This window comes from Meriones unguiculatus, chromosome 8, assembly GCF_030254825.1.
Source record: "Meriones unguiculatus strain TT.TT164.6M chromosome 8, Bangor_MerUng_6.1, whole genome shotgun sequence".
Taxonomy (NCBI): Eukaryota; Metazoa; Chordata; class Mammalia; order Rodentia; family Muridae; genus Meriones; species Meriones unguiculatus.
Window position 1 is genome coordinate 101366806 of NC_083356.1, and position 24504 is coordinate 101391309.

Consider the following 24504-nt stretch of genomic DNA (forward strand, 5'->3'; position numbering starts at 1 on the left):
TATGAATTTGGAATTTATTTTTGTTGAATTCTGCATGTCCCTACCATGCCTGATCCCTCCTTTAGAAACAACTGTTACCTCTTGTTTTTCCCTGAACTCATAAAAACATACTAAAAAGATAAACTATATTCAGATTCATCAGATTTCAGGACCTAAAACTGCTTATTCTAAATATCATGAGATTTTCCATTTTCTGTGTTCTACTGATAAGCCATACACTATTCATATAGTTTATCTCTTTAGTATGTTTTCAATGATTTTGCTTATTTGAAACAAACCTCTTAAAATTTATAACTTGGTCACTTGGCCATAGACGAACTCATATGAAAAGCTTCGGCCAACACTTAGCACTATCATATGAATGTTTAACTTTAGAAATGGCTTATTCAGGGTAGTAAGATGACTCATCAGGTAAGACATTTGCTGCCAAGGTTGTTGACCAGAGAGTTCAGTCACTTGGACTCATATGGTAGGAGAGAACCTATTCCCACCTGTACTTCTGACCTCTACATGTATATCATGACATGTGCACATAAGCAGAAAGAAACAAAGAAAGTGATATAACATGTTCAAATTATACTTTTTAATGTTTGAAATCAGTAACGTAAAGTTTTCCAAATATTCACATTAAGAACCAGTCTCAGACATGCTCCGTATTTGTAAGAGGGGTAAATGTGTTCGATTTGTTTTCCTTTCTTTTTTAGGCTCTACCTAAAAAGCATATTTGTGTATGAAACTCAGTTCAGGGAAAAACAAAGTATTGAACTATTATATCTGAATTTAGTACATATTTCTTAAGAGTACATGTTATATTGAAACTAGATTTGCTATTTTTTGGTAGATGCCAGTAATCTTAGGTATTAAAGGTTTATTGTTAGAAGTAGTAGGAGGAATAGCAGTTATGTTCCAGGCTCTATCCCAAATGTATTCCATATGTTATCTCCTTGAATCCTTCCATTAACCGCTACCATGTGGTATGGTTAGCACCATTCACAAAAAAAGTGAGTCTTAGTTTTAAGCAATAAAGATGCAACCTCAGATGGAAGCTTTCTGATTCCAGAATACTCACATGTCATTGATCTCCTCTTTGATATTTTAATTTGGGAATGCCAGGCATTGTCTTCTTATATACTATATTTGAACTGTAGCTAGGATTAAGGTTAGCAGTGTAAACTGAGGTTCTCAGCTCCTACCACAATTGACTTTTAACCACAGTAATATGTTTTTCAGAGTGTATAAATAAGGCGCATTTGTTGGGCATAGTAGCGCACACATTTAGACCCAGTACTTGGGAGGCAGTTCTCTGTAAGCTTGAAGCAAACCTGATCTACATAGTGAGTGCTAAATCAGCCAGGATTACACAGTAAGGTCTTGTCTTTAAAAAAAAAAAAAAAAGTGTATTTGAAGTAATTATGGCAGAAAGAAAACTGGATCAGGAATGTGGGTTCCAATTTTAAATGTGTTTCTGGATTTATAGCTTGTACAAGTTATTCATCTACCTATATTTTCTCATGTTTGCATTTAATCTAGTTAAAAGACCAAGAAATAATATTTAAAACAAAACTATGTTGGAAAACGGAGTTTAAAACAAAACTATGGATAATTAGGCTCTTCAGGGATGTGTTGTGTCTCTGGAGAATAAATTAAGTCTTATGAGACTGGATTAGTTAACCACCAAAATGGGTTGTTTTAAAGCCAGCCTAGTTCCTCCTTCTAAGCATCTTATTGCATGTCTTCTCCCATGTGAGCTTGTTGGCTGCCCTTGCACACACTGCCATCATGTAGGTGCCATAAAACTATAAGGTCCTCGCCCAAAGCAGAACAGATTTCTTGGACTCTATAGCTTAAGCTAAACATGTAAGTTTCTTTATAAACAAGGCATCTTGTTACAGCAAGGGTCAGGGAGGAAACAAAATATAATCACACTTGAGTGTCCAGTGAATGAACAATTTTTAAAAGTGTGATGCATATACATAGTGTAGTATCTTCCAACAGTAGGAAAAAAAGCAAACAATATGGTAGACTTAAGAGAATGTTATCATGTAAAATAGGCCAGGCACAGAAACACTAATAACACATGATCTTACATACATGTAGAAGAAAAATATCTCATAAAAGCAGAGAATAATGGTTCCCAGAATCTGAGAAGCGGAGAGGGAAGGGGGCAGAGAATGTTCAAAATGTAAAATGTTACACTGGAAAAATAAGTTCTGTTCCCTTGACTGTGGTTAATAATGTACTGTATGGTACAAAATAACTAGAAAGGAGGCTGTACTGACCATACCCATTATGTTACTCTCATCATTATATATATCTCCATATATCAAGGCATCATATTATGAGTATGTATAATTGCATTTAACACCCAGTCTGACAAGCTTCAGAGCTTAGTAACAGAGTACTATGTAGAGTCTCCACTGTTTGCCCTCCTGGTTATATTCATAATGAGGAAGCCAACTGAGAGTGTTAGCTCACTTCCACTGACCAGCATCTAAAGGCTGTTATCATAGCTGCCTAGGAAAACCGAAATTCAAAGTATAGCGTGTGGTTTCTTCTGACTCATTATTGCAAATCCATGTAGTAGGGTTGAGTCAGTGGAAGTACTCTTAAGTCAAGTGCTATCTCTAGAGTAATAAAAGCTAAAAAAGGGTATGTGCAATATGATTCCATTGTTAGCACCATAGAAAATGAAGACTAATATGTAGTGACAGCGCAGCAGAAGTTATCTGGCAGTACAAGGATCACATGAGTAGATTACCTAGGAGCATAAGCACAGTGAGTGATGATGTTCAGCATTTGATTGTAGTGATGCTTTGCTACTGTGTATAGTTGTTCCTAGATATCCATGGGAGACAAGTTTAGAATACCCACAGGTATAAGCTTTGGTGCACAAATACCTTATGAAAGGTCACGGTATTTTTATTAGTATTTATGAGTAGACTCCTGTATAAGTTAGGTTATCTCTAGATTACTTATGATATCTACTAGTACTGTCATACTGTCTTGCCTAGAGAAAAGGTCAGTATAGATGCAGCTTCCCCAAGCTTGTGTCAAGCTGAACAAAACTAGCCAGCACAGTCAGATTGTTCTATAGCTGTCACCACAGTGCATTTCTGGAGCTTTATCTTCTTAAATTGTGCCTCTGTACCCATTGAGCAGGAATTGCCTCTTCCTCTGCAGGAGTTACTTTGTTGGGGGAAAAGTACCTGAGCAGAAGCAACTTGGGGAAGGATTTATTTTAACTCACAGTTTCTTGCTTAGGAAGGTAGACAGTGTTGGTGGCTCCTGCTGTGGTGGCAGAAAGCTTGTTAGATCTAGTCTGATCAGGAAGCTCAGTCTTCAGGCCAGAACAAGGACTACCTATTATCCTCTAGTCCTGCCATGTGGCCCTTTGCCTGCCAGCTTGGCCCCATGTCCAGAGGGCCCACAACTTTCCAAACAGATGACTAGCTTGGGGACCAAATGTTCACGTCTATGTGGGAGACATTTTACATTTAAAGTGTGTATAACACTCTTTGTCTGCTCACAGTCATTTACCATTGTACTTTCTATTTTTCACTATGATTACTCGGAGTCCTTTTGTGACTGAGGCATAATTCATGCATGTGCCGTAAGTTTCAGAATTTTTATTCCTTTTTACTGCTGAATAATTTTTCATCGTGTGTTCTCGCCGCTCTAGAGGTAGCGGGACCTGGGAGAACTGAGCCAGTAAATGTGGCAGACTAAAAGTCTCATCCAATAGTCGACTTCATTCAAAGCCACAGACGCTTAATGCTCTGAGCTGAGACAGGTCACATGAGTAAGCTTCTCACGAGTTAAGTTATCTACAACTACAAAGACAAGCCACATGTGGCAAAAGCATATTTTCCGTAGAGGCATGTAAATAAAGGTCGTTTAAACATTTAGTTGAGTACCAGCAAGCAATAATGGGTAATCTGAAGTAAACTCACTCCATCTGCTACACCTGAGAGGCGCAGGAAGACACAGTCCAAGAACAGCTCCGTGTTTTGAAGTAACTGAGGATACGAGACTTTTTCCTTGTTTCATTTTTTCCGAGACAGGGTTTCTCTGTGTAGCCTTGGCTGTCCTGGAACCCACTCTGTAGACCATCACCTGAGGGGCATGCTACCACCACCTGGGCAAGACTCTTGTGTTGTTTTCTTGGAGTGTCTTCACAAGAGCTCAGCATCTCCCTCGCACAGCGCCTTCCCTGGACCACGTTCTGACGATCTGTGTGCACTACCTTGTGTTGATCCAGCCACCCACTATGAGTAGTTGGGTTATCTCCCACTTTTGGCTAGTGTGAATAATGCTGTTATGAACACTGAACATACTTGTTTGAGTCTGTATATTCAGGGTTTTTGTCTTTTTCTTTTTGAAAATGTAATCAAAAGTGAGTTGCTGGTTTTTGGAAAACTACTGTGCTGTTTTTCTCAGCAGTCCATTACCTTATGAAAAGTTATAAGGAAGGAAAAAAAATCTGGCTATGTAGTTTTCAATTCCAGTTCCTCTTTCCCTTCTGAAGATCCATATTTCTCTTTAGCATCATTTTCTTTCTGCCTGAAGGACGTAACATTTTGTGATGTACATGTGTTGCCCATCTTAACAATTAGTCAGTCCTCCCAGCCTTTCTAACGGCTAAGCTTTTGTTTTTATTTTTGAAGCCCCCCCCCCTTTTAAGATTTTTAAAAATAAAACTGCTTAGGTTACAGTGTTTTTGACAATCACCTTACATAACTTCCAGTATTTTTTTTTTTCCCAATCTGTGACTCTTCTTGGTGGTGATCTTTGAAGAACAAAAGCTTCAAATTTGATGAAGTCTAGTATTATGAACTTTCATGATTTCTGGTTCTGATATTGTATTAGTTACTTTTCTATTGCTGGGATAAAGCATTTTACAAATAACTTGTAAAAGAATGCATTTAGTTTGGCTTACAGTTACAGAAGGTTAGAGTCCATGGTGGCAGAGTGAAGGAACAGCTAAGAGCCCACATCCTGATGCACAGCCAGGAGGGCAATCGGAGGATCTTGGGTAATTTCCAGTAAGAGTGAAACAAAAGTTCACTAAAATGAGATTTAAAAAACGGGCTTCACTTCTACATGAATATGCTCGTAGTAAATCACTGGAAAGATTGGGTGCATGTTTGAAAAGTAGTCAGATTCTTGAGTTTTGACATCCAGTCTATGGGAATTTCATACCTTCCTTAACAGTATTGATCTTTACCTAATTGGTGAAGCCCTGCCTGTAACCATATTGAACTTCTGCATTTTCTTGTCCCCATGTTAGTAGTCCTCCAGTGTCCTGACGTGGCACATACTTTCTCAAACTGATCTGACCTGGCTTCTTTGTAGTGCTGCTGCTAATTCAGTGGGCTGTCTGTTATTATCTGTGTGGTTCCCGCCACCAATCTCCTCAGTAAACTCCCACCATCAGAAACCCAAGATCCCTTTAAAATAGCATGCAGCTGATAACTTTAAAAATGTCCTGTGTTTAAAAGTTAGTTATGTTTACACATTATTTTGTCTTCACTGTTGGATAAAATTATACCACTTTGGCCAGATGTAGTGACTCTCGCGCAGGGAGAGAGGTGAAGGAGAGAACCATCTTTCTCTGGAGAGTGTTACCAGAGTTGTTCTGCTGAGTGGCGGAGAGCCATTGTGAAGCTGAACGGTCTTTTCACTTCCCCAGGCATGCTAGGATAGGATAGAAAGGACTGTTTTCTTTATTTACTTTTTTATTTGGCTCTGGCTTGGGAGAGGTTCGCTTGTTTGTTTGTTTTTAGCAATTTGCATTCCTGTTGCAGGTGCCTTATGTCTTACGGTAGTCATTTTATCCTACACTATTTTAATTATTTTAGTGTTCCATGCTATTTAGGTCATCCTTTATAGGACTTTAAGATATTCTCTCTAAGCTCTTTTTTTTTTCTTCTGCTTTCTTTCATTATTTAATATTTGCTAGTTTCTTTCTGATCTTTTTAAATGGTCTCCATTCTCTTCCCCTGGAAGTTTGGTGTGTCAGGTATGATTTAGAAATTGAATCATAATGTGTGCTATGGTTCTCTGTTCTTATGTTATCATCAATATTCTGGGATGCCAGGTAACTAAATAATCACTCTTTAAAAAGTAGTCATTGGACACAATAGCAGTCAGGTCATTTCTGCTTTTTCAGTTGGGCAAAGCCAGTTACTTGTTCACACCTACCTACAAGAAGTCAGGGAGCACAACACCTTTCTGTGCCCAAGAAAACTAGGGCACAAAACTATCTTATACATAGTAAGAATTGTGACATGTAATGTCTCTACACCTGACTAATCTCAACTTACTTTGTACTTCTGTGATATTTTGCAGGCTATATCTTACTGAAATAAAATTATAATAAACTACAATAGTATAGAAGTTGATGTTTCAAAATTGGGTTTGAACCTCTGAAGTTTCAAGACAGCTATCTGGGCAAACTTACCTCAGTCATTTTATTAACCTGACAGTAGTACCGTCCTCTAAAATAAGTTTAGGTAAGTGGTCCTCTACCACAGATCACTTGGGGTCCTAAAAACAAAACATCAACAGCAAAAGTCCTTGCTGTGTACGGTGGGGTGGAACAGCCCAGTCCGTGCATTTAGCCTCTGCACTTACAGAACTGCGCCAGATGTACCTCTGTGAGTTCTAGGTCTCTCTGGTCTCTCAGGTGAGGTCCAGGCCAGTCAGGGCTACTTTGTGGGACCCTGTCTCAGAAAAAAAAGGGGAGAGGTGGTGGAAGTGCCTGACCCTTACCCCAGAGCAGTCAAATGAGAATTTCAGGGCGGGCCCAGGCATCAGAATTATTTAATTTCAAGTGACACAGTTTTGAAATATACATAGGGGTAACTAAGAACCACTGCCATGTTTGTTGCTTGTTTTCTGGAGAGGCTCTTTGAACATCAGGCCTTGCTTTGCTTTTATTATTTCTAAAGCTTATCATGTTTCCTGTTATTTTGGCCCCAACCCTGTGTTATATATTCATTTTTATATTTGTGTATAAATATAATATGTAGTTTTGGAGACACTACATTTTAAGAATTAGCACTACATCTAATTAGTTCATCATATACATATCTAGTGCTTGTCATACTGTCTGTCACACAGGTTTTCTAAGTCTATATATATATATTCTGATACCCATGCCCACATACACGGTTTTGTACATGTTGTTCTTTTGTCTCTTTTTTTTCATTAGATGAGATAATAACATTTGGAAAAGAAACATGAGGATAACATTTTAAAAATACAAAGCAAAAACTGCACACAGACAATGCTATCGGTATGCCTTTAAATACCCCAGGGCCTGCCTCTTGTGGCTACTGTTTCTCACAGCTGATCACAGTAGCATCCACTTAACCTTGGGCTCCTTTGATCAGTGATGCAACTAATCCAGTCTTGAACTCTGCCTTTCCTTCCAGTGGTGGCCATTGCTTGGATGATAATCACTTATAGTAGTATTGAAAGAATATTACATTTTGAGAAAATGTTAAAGGGGAAACCAGATTGGAAGCAACACAAATACAATGTTTATACAAATTCCATAAACTAGGGGGATATTTTAATTCCACAATAATGAAATTCCATTGTATTCTAAGACAATTTTTGTTTGGGGAAACATGCTATCTTATCCTTTGAGTAAGAAACTGTCAGCCACTTTTTACATTTTTTAAAATTTATATTAAGAAGTAAACTACAAGCAAGAGGCAAAGTACAAGTTTACCTGAATGTCTACCTTTTTATTTGTATGTGTGTGTGTTCTCACAGACATGTGTATGTACACCAGGGCACATTTTTGGAGATCAAAGAACAAATTTGTAGTGTAGGAGTCAGTTCTTTTTCCTCTATGCGAATTCTAGGGACTAAGCTTAGGGACTTACTAAGCTATCTCGACAGCCCAAAGGTCTACCTCTGCATGTGTGTGCCTGCCCATGTACGTGCATGCATGTATGTGAATGTGCATATATGTGCGCATACAAGAAGGTAAATTTGGGTGTCATTCTCAAGAATGCCACTACTTCCTTTGAAATAGGGTTTCTACTGGCCTGGAGCTTACCAATGAGGATTGACTGGCCAGTGAGCCCCAGGGATCTTCCCATCTCTGCCTCTCTGGTGCTGGGATTACCAGCACTCTCCGGTGTACCTCTGCCATGCTGAACTTTTTACTTGGGTTCTGAGAATCAAATTTAGATTGTTGTGTTCACAGAGCAAGCTCTGTTCTAACTGATCCATCCCCTTAAGTGAATAAATAAATGCATGTATTTTATATATCCCTGTATACATGTATAGATGAGCGATATGTTTATCTAGAGTAATCTGGGGGATGAAGTCATGATTTATAAGTGATCATTTGTAATTTTGTGTTTACATTTTGTAATTTAAAATACACAGTACCAGTTGAACAGTATTTTTTGCCTGGACTGCAAAATGGTTCAGCTGATTAAAGTGCTTGCTACTTAAGCTTGACAGTTTGAAATTGATCCCTGGAGCTTGTGGTGGAAGGAGAGAACTGACTACTAAACGTTGTTCTCTGACTTCTATATGTACAGGACCATTCATGCATGCACATACACAAATATATAAGAAAAAATTAAATGTGTGTATGGAGAGCTGTAGTGTCAACTAGTTGTAGTGTCTTGTTATGGAATAGTTCTGATGCCTCAAGGTTCTGTTACAGGGAATTTAAGATCCTTTTCTGGTCCCTATTGCTGCCCTCAGAAGTTTCTAGTTATTCTTTGGGTTCTAAAGTTTGAACTCCCCCCTTTTTTTTTTTTAAGATTCATTCATTCATTCATTCATTCATTCATTCATTCATTCATTCATTCATTCATTTGTACAGCATTCTGCCTGCATGTGTGCCTGCACATGAGAATGGAAGAGGGCACCAGATCTCACTATAGATGCCTATGAGCCACCATGTGGTTGCTGGGAATTGAACTCAGGACCTTTGGAAGAATAGCCAGTGTTCTTAACCTCTGAGCTATCTCTCCAGCCCTGAACTCCTTTTAAAAAGCAGTCAATCATTGTTTTGGTTCTTTCCTATTTTGTGAACAGTTGTAGTAGCGACACAGAATGGAGGGCATTTAGTTCTGTTCAAGATAGTTTATAGATGTCTAATGTGACTGATATTCATGATTTACTTTACACACACACACATTTTTTAAGGAGGTAAAAATTGTTTGAAAGTGACTGTCAAGGGGTGTCAGAGTTGTGCACCAGACACTGGGCCACCAGTTCTTCTGTTACTTGGCTCAGTTCCTTCATAACTAGATAATGGTGTCATATCCCGTCTCTCCGCTAGCGTATCACTTTCCCCCCACTGCCTGTTACCCAGTGAAAATTTTATAGTTTTGAAATGTTGGCTCTAGCCACTTAGTTTGTTGTGTTGGAGAAGCTCAGTAGGCTTAGAATGGGACCAGTTTCAAAAAGGAACTGAGTTTGTCAAATAATTAAAGAACTTGACAGGAGGTGAGTAAGGAGGGGCATAGGATAAAAAGAATCTTGTATAGGAATATGCTGTAATCCCCAGTTTACATCTTTGAGTCATTGCATTTTCCATTATTTTAATCTTTATAAATAAGCACCTTTTTTTTTTTTCTTTTTTTTTTGGTTATAGTTACTCAAGAGCCCAGAGTTATTTCAACAATGAGTAAAATTATGTGTCTGTCATCATATTGGTAATTATTTACCGATTTATCACAAATATTTAGAGTCTGATATAAGGTATAAGTTTTCAGACGTTTACTTCTCAGTCTAATGTTTTCATTAAAGTTAGCACTTTCAAGATTATTTAGATTCGAGATACATCATATGCACATTGATCTTAAATTATTTAGTATTTTGTCTATATAACTTTTGTGTTAAATTCTTAAAAGTATAGGGAATATTAGTATTTATAAATGTGGCATTTGAAAAGCAGTGCATCATTATTTTGACATTTCCATTCTTATTTTCTTCCCTTTTTTTGTCTCTCTCTCTCTTTCTCTTTTTTTAAAGAATTAATGTGCCATCTGGAAACCTGAGATCATGCCATAAAAGGAATTTTGGCTTTTTTTGGCAACCAGTCATCAGGATATGCTGTGACTGCACCTTATCAGAATAATGAAACATAATTAGAAAGGTGTATTAACTCCTATGCTTCAAAGCATTTTTATGTTGGGAATTTTATATGCACATTAAAAATAAAAAAATTACTGGCAATGTATCTCAGTGTTAAGGTGATTAATTGTATAATTGTTGGATTCTCTAGCCTGAATGTAAATGAAATTTCTTAGGACTAAAATGGTTCTGAGCTATTTCTAAACACTGTATCTAGATTTTTGCTCTGGTGTTAAAATAAGCAAATACAATTAGTTTATATGTTTATCTGAGGAGAGAGTTGCAGTATTACACTGCAATTAACTTGCTGTGTTCTTTTCTGAATAATACAGTCACTGGAACTGTCAGCCAAAGGACTCCTCCTACTTCTTTTGGAACAATTTTAACTCTAAAAAGTAACAAGTTTTTAAAAAATTAATTGAGAGAAAACAGCAGAAATCATGTAGTGAAAGGGTTAAGTCCACATGAAAGAATTCATTTCCACTTTAATGACCTAGCCTTGCTGGGTTAGGACGGTGGGGAACACGCTTCTGACTTGCTCTCCTCTTGCCAATTAACACCTCCTAGAGCAGGTTGCCTCAGCTAGTCATTGAAGCTCAGGCAGCAGGAGTAGTTTACATGCAGCTTGTTTTTCACACTAGTTGTTTAATACTCAAAAATTAAAGTATTAAAAGGTTTTTCCTTACCTGGCTGGTAAGAGATAAACAATACAGTAGTAGTTATTTGAATATGTTTGGACTCATTATTATTTTATGTTTAGTTTTGTTTTTTTATTGAAGAAACTGAAGGTGGTAGTTTCCCTAAATTTATGAATTTTACAATGGAATTGAGGCCTATGTTAGATATAAAATTTAAAAATATTTTCTGTTAACCGTTTAGCATACTGTATACTCAGCGTTTGTATTAAATATAATCACTTTTATTTGTTAATAAAGTCTCTTCTCTTTGTTTAAAAAAACATTTTAACAGACTTTTAAATATAATTCTAAAATCCAAAATCAAGTGTACACCTAAAACAGCTATAATAACAAATACGTCTGTGTAACATTTTAATTATAACAATTTTGAAACATTTTGTGTCATTTTCTAAAGCACATTGATATTCTTAGATATTTGGGGAATGTTGCAATTCACAGATACTATTTATTTTACATTTCTTTTATGTGACACGTTGGTTCATGATTAATCAGCAGGTATTTTAATAACATAATAAAATTGGCTAAATAATTGATACCAGTTCACACTAAGAGAAAGGTGGAGTAATATAACTAATAGTGTTAACAAATTTGTTAAAAGGCCTGAGTAGGTAACACTTTGAGGTGATGGTTTTATGCTGTTATTAATGGCAAATGCCTTTTTTTTTTTTTTTTTTTTTTTAGCACTTAGTCAACAAGGGCTGCCCAAGTAAAAGTCACAGCTTTTTTTCATGCTAGATCAGATTTTTAACCTTCTAGATGAGGAGAAAACAAGACAATAGAGACAATTCATGTTTCATTTAATTTAGCCATATTTAGTCTTTGTAGACCTGTGTGGTAATTTCTGTTTTACTCAGTGTACTAAGGTAAGCTTTGTGCTCTTGTCGAGTGCATTGTTTTATATCACTGATGGGAAGATGTTCATGGCTGACTAAAGGCTGGTTACAGTGCCTGTGGATCAGTTATTTACACTTGTTTAAGTAGCTGACTCATCTATTTCTTCAGCTTACAATGTCAATCCCCTGCCCCCACTTGAAAAAACAAACAAACTTTAAACAGTCAGATTTAAATAATTTCAAAGTAGCCAGTGCTGCAGGTTTAATAACAAAAGCGTTTCTGTTTCTGATCCTTTTGGGGGAGGATCATTTAATTGATGGGTTTACAGAATTATGTAACTATAAACCATACTCTAGTTTATATGCTTTGTTTGTTTGGAGACAGGGTGAATCTTGCTATGCATTCCATGCTGGCTGTATCCTCACTGTGTAGCCAGGCTGGCCTCAAATGTGCTTCGGTCCTCCTGGTCCAGCTTCCTAAGTTCTGGGCTTACAGGTGTGTGCTATTATGCTTGGCAGATGCTGATTTTCAGATGGGAGCTTTCCTTTTAAGCTTTAACATTTAGCCTTAGAAAACATTTAGATGCTCCTTACTTTATGGACCTGCTGGATATGTGTATGTTTATTTTGAGTGTCGTTGTATGAAATACAGGCTTGGCTTTTTTCTTTTTCTTTTTCTTTTCTTTTCTTTTCTTTCTTTTTTTTTTTTTTTTGTTTTTGAAACAGGGTTTCTCTGTGTAGCCTTTGCTGTCCAGTACTCACTTTGTAGACCAGGCTGGCCTTGAACTCACAGAGATCCACCTGCCTCCCAGAGTGCTGGAATTACAGCCTTGCACCACCATGCCCGGCCAGACTGTCCTTCTTTAGTTCTGGATTTTTTTCTTTTTCCTGAATTTTAGTAAATTCTAGTGTTTTTGGTTCTTACAGAAGTTGTTGTTAAAGAACCTTAGTTTAACCCAAATTCATATTCAGTTACTAAAATGTGCTTTACATTTCTTTTTTATATTAATTAGTTTATTCATTTCATATCCCAGCTGTAGCCCCTTCCTCTTTCCCTCCCAACCCCACCTCGCTCATCTCCTACCATGCCCCTCCCCAAGTCCACGTATAAGGGAGGTCCTCCTCCCCTTCTATCAGACCTTAGCTTATCAGGTCTCTTCAGGATTGGCTGCATTGTCCTCCTCTGTGGCCTGATAAGGCTGCTCCCTCTTCAGGGGGAGGTGGTCAAAGAGCCAGCCACTGAGTTCATGTCAGAGACAGTTCCTGTTCCTAGGGTACCCACTTAGATACTGGGCTACCATGAGCTACATCAGAGCAGGGGTTCTAGGTTATCTCCATGAATGGTACTTGGTTGGTATCAGTTGCAGAAAAGACCCCTGCGCCCAGATTTTTTGGTTCTGTTGCTCTCCTTGTGGTGCTTTACCTTTCTTAACATGCTTGTAAAATAGTTGTCATAAGGTCAGTAGAGTTCACATGAATAGCTGGCACAGTATAAAGTTGATAATTTCATAGATACCTTTTTCCTGTTACTGTATTTCTTAGTTGAGTGTAGATTTATTCTATTTAATAGTTAAGTTTGACTTGAAAAAATTTTGTATTAGGTCATACTTAATTTTTCTCTCATTAAAGTCTTAGGATGAGAAAAATGAAGCAGGAGGGCAGGAAAAGCTACTATCAGGGAGTCTGTGGGTAATGGGTAAAAACCATCTCCTACTGTCTGTTTCTCTGGGGTGAACTTTCCAGGTTTGACACTCTCCTGACATATCATTATCCTGACCATTTCCGGTTTTGTAATTTTTCACTGAATTTGTGTGTCTGCCTCTTTTTTTTTATACCCACTTCCTCTCTTCTATCCTTTTCCTTTATTGAATTAGAGTCTCATTGTATCTTTCCATCCTCCTGCTTCTGCTGCCAGAATGCAGGGATTCTTGAATTAAATTTATAATATACACATTTAGTAAATGTATTACACACATTCACGTTATTTAATAGATGCAACACACGCATTTAAGTTACTTAGTATTTGAAGTAGAGCTATTTGTCAGTATTTTTATTTGCCTGGGGAATAGCCATAAAATAACTTTTTTTTGTAAGGACAGGTTGTCTCTGTAGTCTTGACTGTCCTGGAACTCGCTCTGTAGAACAAGCTGGCCTTGAACTCAGAGATCAACCTGCATCTGCCTCCTAGGTGCTGCCATAAAGTATCTTGATGTTTGAGACCTCTGCTTCTGAGAAACAAATATCTGATTTTTATTATGGCTTAAATTTATTCAGTTTAAAATGTACAACTGAGGTTCTCCACTTGTTGTTTGCAATCTTTAGGGGTCAAACAACCTTTTCACTGGGGTTAGCATACCAGATATTCTGCATATCAGGTATTTTTATCACGATTCACATAAAAGTAGCAAAATTATAGTTATGAAGTAGCAAAAAAATAATTTTATGGTTGGGGGGGTCACCACAATATGACAAACTGTATAAAGGGGTTGCAGCATTAGGAAGCTTGAGAACCTGTATTAGTTTAAACTAATGATGTGCGAAGATCGCAGTTGTGTGTGAGAGCAAGGGAGCCAGTGGATTTCAGGTTCTTACCTCATGAATTTGAAATTCAGTGACCACAGAGGATGAGTATTATAGATTGCTAGGTGAGAACTTGAGAGGGGGACAAAGCAGAGTTCCAGTGTCATCAGTAGCAGGTCTCCAGAATAGAGGTGCTAATACTGGGCTTTTTGAAGAACTGAGTGGCCAAAATCGAGACGAGAACTGGGGAGTAAAAACTATTCTTTCCTGTTTACTTATATGCTGTGGTTTTTCAAATACGGTAAATGCTTTGTTAGAGTCAGATTTCCCATGGTAGAGTGGAGTTTAATAAGTTTGTTGCTCTTTCCCTATTAACTGCCCCCCACACACACACATTTAGTGTTGCGGGTATTTCCAGTACTGCATTTGCTCCGCTTAGCTCAGTGCACTCATCTAAACCTCAGAAAACAGAGACGCTGATGTTCCTCCTTTCTGGCATCTTAACTACTTTTGAGTAGGAAAGGCACCCCAAGTTTCTTTTTCCTTTCCTTTGTAGACATGGTTTCAGATTCAAAATTGGCAGCTAGGCTGTCAGAAGAAAAGTTGATTTGGTTATCTGGTGTGCTGTAGTGGAAACTGCATATTACTGTCCATTAGAGATTACACTTTAGTTATGGTTGGTGGTGCGTTTTAGCTGTGAGTCTATGCCAGTATCTGCTTTGACTGTCTCACAGGGTTCTTGAAACTTTTTACTCATACACTTCAACTAAATACTTAATGATTTGTATTTGGTCACATGTTTGGAATTTTGTTTTTAATCTTCCCATACCCTGAAGCAGAAATTTCAGACTTTCTTCATGGGGTTGTGTGGCCTTGGTATGATTTGGAAAACTTTAGATAAACATATTTTTCTTCTTCCTCCCTCCAAGTGAATGTTTACAGTAACATTTTAGCATACAGTATGAACATGGGAATTCAGGTCCAATGGAGATACACACTATTTTCCAAACTTATATGGCATGTATCTTAGTTAGGGTTTCTATTGCTGTGATAAAACATCAGGACCAAAAACCACTTAGGGAAGAAAGACTATTTCATTTTATGTCGTCTTCCAGGTAACAGACTGAGGGAGATCAGGGCAGGACAAGATCCTTGAGGCAGGAACTGAAGCAGAAGCCATGAAGGAGTACTGCATACTGCCTTGCTCCTCCTGGCTTGCATACTGCCTTATAAATTCAGGACGAGTTTCTAGGGGTGCCATCCACATTGGGCTGGACCCACCCATATCAATTGCAAAAGAAGTGCCCAATAGACTTGCCGAGAGCGCAATCTTATGAACGTATTTGCTCAATTCTTCTCATATACCCTAACCTGTATCAAGCTGACATAAAAATTAGCCATCACAACTAGGAATAAACTCTATTTGCAGCTCCTTTCTCAAAAATAATTATTTTCTAAAACTTGGTTATATGTTGAGTATAAGAACTGAAATGAAGTCAGGCGCAGTGGTGCATGCCTGTCATCCCAACACTCAGGCAGATCCTCTGGCTTCCAGGCCAGCTTGGTCTACAAAGCCAGTCCAGGACAGCCAAGGCAAACCAAAGACAAGGAAACCCTGTCTTAAAAAACAAAAACAAACAAACAAAAACCAAAGAATAAAACAAAAAAAACTGAATTGAGTCAGCAGAAATTTTACTTAAGTATCAACCTAGTTTAATAGTCAAGGTATTAATTAAAATAAGTTGAGTAGATGAGTTTATAGAGAATGTGCTAAGTTTGGTGTTTGAAGACACTGAGTTTGGAATGGCTTCCTTAGGAAATAGCAAGATGATGGAGTTTGGTGACTTACTGTGTTGTTTGATCTGAACAGCTATAGCAAATTAACTCCAGTTACAGGGAATCTGTTTTAGAGATCTGTGTATCGGCCTAGTACAAGGTTTTTCTCATAGTGAACCCCAGTCTACTAGCTTGGATAATTGGCTCATAGTTTGCATACAGTCTGACGTCAGTGACCTTCAAATTTCATCAGGACTTAGAGACTCTTTAGAACCCTGATTTCTGGCAATTCAGTAAGAATATTTATTGCTGACAAGTTTCCAAGTGATGAAAATGGAACTAGTTCAGAGTTTGTACTTTGAGAATTATTAGTCAGACAGACTGTTGTATTCTGTCATTTATTTTCAGATGTTTAAAGAGCTGTATTGTAATTTTGGATCTTTTCCAAACATCCTTACAGCCTTCTTAGTATTTTTCATCATCATTATTATTATTGTTATTATTAAAATGTATTCACTTTGTACCCCAGTTGTAGGCCCCTCCCTCATCTGCTGCCAGTCCCACCCTTCCTGCCTCTTCCTTACCTATCCCTCTTTCTTAGTCCTCATAGTGGAAGTCCTCCTGTCCCCTTCTTCCATGAGACTCCCTGTTCTCTGTCCAAAGTTGGCTGTGAGTCTGCGCATCTGCTTCGATCCCTGGCTGGAGTCTTTTTGAGGACATCTGTGGTAGGCTCCAGTCCTTTTTCCTCTCTTCTATAGCTTCTAGTGTCTAGCCTGCTTTCTCTTGTGAATGAGAATTAAGCATCTTCCCTAGGATCCTCTTTGTCATTTAGCTTCTTTAGGTCTGTAGATTTTAGAAAGTTTATCCTATATAATATCACTAATATCCACTTATAAGTGAGTATATACCATGTATGTCCCTCTGCTTCTGGAATACCTCACTCAGGATGATCTTTTCTACTTCCATCCATTTGCTTGCAGATTTCATGATTTTCTTGGTTTTAATAGTTGACAAAATTGTGTAGTCTTAAGATATACATATATCTGATGATTTCATATGCATATATTTTGTGGAATGATTCTTACAGCCATGGCAATTTCATATACATTACCCCCTTTCCCTGTGACCTATCTACCTACCTACTTTTCTTCCTCCCTCCCTTTTCTTTTACTTTAAGGGAGGCTTCTTTCAAGATTCTGGGCATGTTTTACACTCTTTTTAGTTTTGTTTTGTTTTTGTTTTGAGACTGGATTTCTCTGTGTAGCTTTGGCTGTCCTGACTTAACTAAACTTGCAGAGATCCACTTGCCTCTGCCTCCCCAAGTGCTGGGATTAGAGGTGTACACCACCATGCCCAGCTGTTGGGATGCTCCTTTACGTCCTAGCCCTCAGAAGGCAGAGACAGGTGCAACTGTGTGTTTGAGCTTAGCCTGGTCTACGTAGTCGATTTCCAAGGCAGGCTGAGCTCCGTAGAGACACCCTGTCCCTATAGCAACAGATTAAGATACTTGGCTCTAAATGTTTAGCTCTAAGTCATTGCTGTTTAAAGTTACTAAGGCCATCAGAGGACGGGGCTTTCAGTGATGTTCTTTAATTTAGGTTAAGTTCTTGGGTTTATTTGCACTATTTAAAAACAGTTATGAACATTCCGGTTTCTGAAAACATCTTTGTTTATTTACTCAAACAATTTCTAGGAGTGAAAAAATAGATCACAAAGTTTGTGCAACCCTAGTGCTGTTGCTACACATTGTTCAGCTGCTTTTGATGAATTATACCAGTTTATGTTGCCACCAGAGCTGCTCAGTGTCTGCTTTATACCCTTTCCAAAAGTGGACACTGTAAAACTTGTCTTGTTGGGGAAAAAAAAAGAGTCTTAATGTGTTAATTGGTATTTCTTTAATTAAAGAAGGTCAGCTAGGGAGGTTAAACACTTTTCATGTTTATATCATTTTGTATTTTTTATATAATTAGCTTCCATATTCTTTGCCTGTGTTTCTGTTAAGGGCTTAGTAATTTTTAAAATTTATTTGTGTAATGACTTTTTTGACATAAATGAGGCAACTAATTTTTCAGAGTATTTAGCTTTTTAACTCCTTAATATTTAGAAATTTTATATTATGTTTTTATTGTATATTCTTTTATTCGTCCATTTTGTTCTGTACCTGTCATATGTATTACTGCACCCTGACCACATACACATTCGTTATTAGAGAAGTTTTTGCCATGCTTTGATTTTATTTTTTAATGTAATTCTTTAATCCATTTGGTTAACACTAATAGCAAATATAGTTTTACGTGCTCTTATTTTAAGCGTGGTAAGAAGAAGCAAAGAAGAGAGAATATGTTCAGTTCTGCAGTGACAGTTTGGGAAGCTAATGAAGTGCTGTCTGCGGCGTATAGAAGTGTGGCTAGGTTCAAGGTAGAGAAACCCTGACTTACAAATAGCTGATTGAAAACTTGCACCAGTCACCTCCAAAGTTACTTTGCAATCAAATGTTTTAATAGTCAACTCTTGCAATTTTAAATACCAGGAAATTTTAATGTATACATAAAACAGGATAAAATTGGATTATTTTATAAATTCTTCATTTTTGTTAGCAAAACCTAATAAATTTAACAGAAAAGAGGACTGGATGAATGTCACTTTTGATCTGAAAAACAAACTGTAAATACATACTATTCAATTGATTTCAGAATATTGTGCAGTGAACTCTGTTGCAGTAAAGGAGCACAAGCCAGGTGACCCGTAGCAGACACTGCAGCTTTTACAGAGATAGTTAGGCCTATCTGTGCATCCCAGACCCAATCTTCAGAAGGTTTTGAAGTCAAATGGTAAAGCATTAAAAAAAAAAAAAAAATCAGGTTATTAGCAGTTTGGAATTTTGGACTATGGGTGCTTAACTAGTTTAGACTGCAGATGTTCTGAAAGATCCTAAGCATTCAGCTAAGTCAAGTTTTTGTTGACTGACTTTCTTAGTGTTTGCTTTATTACTTTTAAGCAATATATACATGAATTTCTACTTAACCCATTTGGAGGTACATGTGCCTGGTAGTTATTTATTTGTTCGAAAAGTTTATTTCATCTTACTTTATATCGTTTAGTATTTAAATTTTTTTCTTTTGTGTGTTTGTGGGCGGGGGGTTTGTTTTGTTTTGTTTTGTTTGGGTGGCCATAGGAGAAACATTTTTCCTGTCCAGTGTACTGACTCTTGCAGTACACTTAACAATCCTATTCTGTTTCTTTTTTCTTTTTCTTAATATTTATTTACTTATGTATATATAATTGCATTATTTGCATGGATGCCTGCATGCCAGAAGACGGCATCAGATCCCGTTATAGATGGTTGTGAGCCACGATGTGGTTGCTGGGAATTGAACTCAGGACCTCTAGGAAGAGCAGCCAATGCTCTTAATTGCTGAGCCATCTCTCTAGCCCCCCTGTTCTGTTTCTAAAAACAGAAGTACAGGTGTTGCTATGCGGAGCTGCGGTCCTGGGACCCACAGCTTCCCACGGCAGCCTTCAGCAAAGCTGGAGTGCACCTCTGTCCTGTATTCTTCCGTGGCTCTCCAGTCAGCCTTGGTTGCTCCACCCCTCCCTTCTCCCAGGGACTTCGGAGGCCAGAGTGTACTTTAATTTTTAAGCAGTTACCTTAGACATCTTTCAGGTCTGTATTTCTGGAACAGTTACCAATGAGCCCTCTTCATTTGTAATTGAAATAATACATAGACTATTGTATTCTGTGTCACTGTATTGAGCCTACGATAATGTTATTTTGCTGTTTATTGTGTAACTTTAATTCTTTTTACATCTTGTCTCTCCTCCAGTGCTATATTACAAAGAGAGATTTTTTGCTATATTGCTTACAGAGAGATTTTCTTAAATGTTGTTTGTTATAGTAATAGTTGGATGACTTTTGAGTTGTGAATCAGTATGCTGGACCACAGAACTATTTTCCAAAAGACACTAGTTGTAGATTGTCTATAATTCCATATTTTTCCCCTCTTGAGGGTTAAACAAGTCATCTTTGTTGTTAAGCTGTTTAAGTTTTTACATTTTTCACTGAATTCAGTTTCCAGGGTCTTTAGTGAGGTCTCCTCTTTAATGTGTCATTGAGTTTCCTTCAGAACAGGTGAGTGTGTAAATACACTGTAACCTAGAGAGAGAAGATGTTTCTTCTCCCTCTCCTTTTTCCTGTCTCTCTGTACATATAACTGCTACCAGCCCCTCTTTACTTCTTTCCAGTTCTCCCACAGCCCACAGGAGTTTCAGTCACTGACTAACAGGATCCAGAGATAAAATAGAGAGGCCACTCTTGAGCAGTCAGGACGGTGATGGCTTTGAAACCTACCTGGATCGATTAGCAAGACCTTGAAGGAAGGGAGAGAAGAGGGAAAAGGAGGGCAGGGAGAGTTGGGGAGAGGCAGAGAGAGGAGAGAGCAAAACTACAGACAGTGCTTATACCAAAAGAGAGTGAGGGGCATAGTTTTTCCTAACACAGGGATTTCTGTAGAATAATTCTAGGCCCTAAGAGAATAGATTGTAAGAGAAGCTAAATCTCTCTTTATGTGCATGTGCTTGCTTCCTCTCACAAATAACTGTTGGAAGATTTTCTTCTCAGTTCGATTAGCTTTCAGTACCACCTTTATTGATTCTTTTTTTAAAAGCAAATATTACTGAGTTCTTGCTGTGTGCCAGATACTTTGCTAAGTACTGATTGTATACAATGCCCAACAAAGGCAGAGTTTTCTTTCATTGATGACTGAAAGAGTTTCTGGATTCTGTCAGCGATATGTTTTGGTAAAAACGTGGTCTCTTTTTCTTTTTTTTAGTACTTATTTTCTGGCAAATTTAAAAAGGCTCTATTTTAATATCTACAGGTGACACGTGCACTTTTTAAAGTTGTTCGATGTCCAAGAAATAACTTGAGTATGGCTAAAGTATAACCACACACGTATCTTCCCATCTCCCTTGGCACAGTCTTCAGTTTTTTCTTAACCTTTCTTTAAAGTTTTTATTAAAGATTTATTTGGTTTTATTTTATGTATAGGGTGGTTTTGCCTGCCTGCATGCGTGTGCACCATGTATGTGCAATGCCTTCGGAGGCCAGAAGTGGGGCTACAAACAGGTGTGGGCCTGTGTGTGTGAATGTGGGTCCTCTGAAAGAGCAGCCAGTGCTCTTAACCGCCGAGCCATCTCTCCAGCCCCACTTCCATAAGTTTCTTTGCTAGGTGAACAAATTAGATTATCAAAACTTCTATAACTTCAACAAAAAGTACTTGAGCTTTCCATTACATTTTCATTTTGAGAGTCTATTTAAAAGAAACAGTGAAACTGTATTCATTAAGTGGAGAATTTGCACTTGGGAACTGGGTATGCTTAATGCTTCCAGTGAATATTGTGAGACTTTTTAATGCCCTCAAAGGTGACAAGTTTAGTGTATAAACGGAAATACATGCAGATTGTTGATGGACTATGCATAAAGCAGTTCCTTATTTTCAACAAGTAAGCACATAAAAACAAGAGAACGTCAATGGGTAACATGTTTAACATGGTGTAGAGAGTCAGATATTAGGCAAAGCTTGGGAATCCTGAGGAAGAGGGTTAGGATTGTAGGAAACAGGGGAAAAGGACACTGCAAGAACACGACCCCCAGACTCAACTAAGCTCCTAGGGGCTCACAGAGACTGAAGTGACAGCCAGGGGACTGCATGGATCTGATTATCTAGGTCATCTGTATATATGTTATGGTTGTATAGCTTGGTGTTCTTGTGGGACTCCTGACAATGGGAGCAGGGCTGTTTTTGACTCCATTGCCTACAGTTGGGATCCTTTTTCTCCTACTGGGCTGCTTTGTCCAGCCTTGTTATGGGGGTTTGTGCCTAATCTTGATGCAATTTGACATGCCATGTTTGGTTGATATCCCTGGGCGGCCTGTTCTTTCCTGAAGGGAAACAGAGGCGGAGTGGACCTAGGTTAGGGGAGGAACTGAGAGGAGAGGAGGGAGGGAAAGCTGCAGTTGGTATGTAATACATGAGAGAAGAATAAATGAAAATAATTAAGAAATAAAAAGAAACTATGTTCTAGACTGCCCAGTATCAAAGAAAAAAAAAAAAAAAGAAAAGAAAAAATTAAGTGATTTGTACTGCTTGGCTTCGAATTGTATTCACTGGCTGCTGGGTGATGGTACCTTGAGGGTAAAGATCACAAGTTGCTCTATGCACCCACTGTGACAACCAATAGAGATTTGTTTCTTTTTGCAAATAAATAGGATCTTTTGGGGAGAAACTTAGTCAGTTCATTAGCCCATCATAGTAGTAAAGGCAGTGGTCAGTTAAGTTATTGGAAGTATTTTCATGGCAGCTACCTACCTTATCTAGTTTCTTCACAGCTGAGGTGGTTGTGCTAAATTTGTTGTGTGGGGAAGGAACAACTTCATTAGGCAAGTGCAGAGAGTATGTTGTTCACAGCTTTTTCACCTAGGGATTTTAGTCTTCTTCCACCTTCCCTCCCACTGTATCTATGAATCTGCAAAGTGTTCCCATATCCCTAATCTGCATGCTGTCTGTAGCTAAAGCTGAAGAAGCTCAGAGGGTTTGCTGTTTTTGTTGATCCTTTGGTTTATCAAGCTAGTCAAACAGGATTTGTCATTCAGATTATATTATATTGTAATATAGAGGAAACAGATGTTACAGTCATTATTTTGTAACCAAGGTAGATGAGCACTGTGGAAGTAAAGTTTATGTCCGTTGAAAAGTTGTTAGGATACTGAGTTTTTAACTGTTGCCTTCATGTTTTAATGATTGTTTATTTGCATTGTAATTGGATAATCAAGTTTATTTCACACGTAACCTTAACTCTAACTCCTATATTCTGTGTATTATAGTAATTGATGGACTTATTTCTAGGGTCCACCTACAGATGCTCCGGCCGTGGACACAGCAGAACAAGTTTATATCTCTTCCTTGGCATTGCTAAAGGTAAGTAAGTAATGGAGTTACTTGCTTTAGAGCCTCCTTTGCATTCCCTCTTTTACATTGGTATATTTATCACCTTAATTCGCCCAAGCATAAATATTACATAAGTATTATTTAGGGTAAAGATATAAAATGGGCTTTTATTTCCACAGAAGCAAAATAGGTTATTTGGCAGTGTGGGTGTCAAGATTTCAAATAAATGTGCTTTGTGTCCCCATATCTTCCTCTTTACAGATGTTAAAACATGGCCGTGCTGGAGTTCCTATGGAAGTTATGGGTCTAATGCTTGGTGAATTTGTTGATGATTACACCGTCAGAGTGATTGATGTATTCGCTATGCCACAGTCAGGAACTGTGAGTAGTACTTACGTTGGCTGCTTCTTGTCTCTTTTTTTTCTTTTTAATTCAGAATAACTTTAATCTCGTTTTTTTTTTCTTCACAGTAGGAGGCAGCAATCATAAGAGTAATAATACAAATAATATCTTGTATTGAATTAAATGATTAGTCTTTTAACTGCACTATGAACTCTTATAAACCAAATGATGGTAGAGTACTAAATTCCTTATTCTTTCGTTTAGAAAGCCAAACAAGCTAGATTTAAAAAAGAGTTGCTCTACTTACTCTGAATATTGATCAGAGTTTTTAGGAACTATATAAAATTTAAATACATGTAAGTTAATCCTCCTGTAGCTTTCTGTTGTTTTGAAGTCAGTGTTTTAAATGAACTGTATGTAGTAGTGAATGACTTTCAGTTGTTAAGTAGTAAAATGTGAATTTTGAAAGCAGTCTACTACCCTGTTTAAAGTGTCTTCTTTTTAGTGGTAATGCTGCTTTCTTTGCCTTTTATTCACAACAGTACGTTTTTACAGGAAGTAGTGCATTTAGACTTTTTTGTTTGAGTATTTTTATGTGGTGTTTTTTTGGGTGTTCATTTTGTTTGTTTGAGATAAGAATCTTGCCCTTTAGCTCTTACTGGCCTGAAATTCTCTGTGTAGAACAGGGTCCTCTCGTATTGACAAAGATCTTCCTGACTCTGCGTTGGAGTGCTGGGATTAAACATGGGTGCCACCAAGTCCTGCTGGATTTAAAGATAATGTGAAAAAAAAAGTAATAAAAGCCAATACAGTCCTTATTTCTTGAATCCCAGCACTTGAGAGGTGGAGGAAGGAGATGAGGAATTCAAGGTCATCCTTCTCTTGAATCCTCATTTTGAAGCCATATTGGTCCCAAGATGAAATGTGGCTCAAAACCAAAAGTTGTCAGCATTAATTGTACCTACTTTTCAAAACATGATGTGTACCAGTCTCACTCGAGTGTTTCTTGTGTTTCTCTGATGGTTTTTCTTCTGCTGTAGCAGTATTGGTGAGACTGGTGAGGCTTTTAAGGTGAAGCTGCTCATCTTGTTTGAGGCTCCTACCTAGGAGCTTGCTGTGATAAGGTACATGTTAAGGAACAAATTATACACATTTAAGTGATGCTATGTATATGTACACATTTATGAAACAAGTGATTTCTGTAGAGGAGTTGCTATAGTATGCAACATATTTGCAGATAATATAAAACTATGAAAATCTACGATACTTCTGTAG

General features: G+C 37.7%; 1 protein-coding gene across 3 annotated transcripts in view; it reads left to right on the plus strand.

Annotated features, from left to right (window-relative positions):
• Positions 1-24504, plus strand: part of Psmd14 (proteasome 26S subunit, non-ATPase 14) — an 89757-nt gene that overhangs the window by 26787 nt on the left and 38466 nt on the right. For all 3 annotated transcript variants that reach the window (XM_021626235.2, XM_060390258.1, XM_060390257.1), the window contains 2 exons: positions 22846-22917; positions 23149-23268. In XM_021626235.2, coding sequence (XP_021481910.1) covers positions 22846-22917; positions 23149-23268 — 192 coding nt within the window. The remainder of the gene's footprint in view (positions 1-22845; positions 22918-23148; positions 23269-24504) is intronic.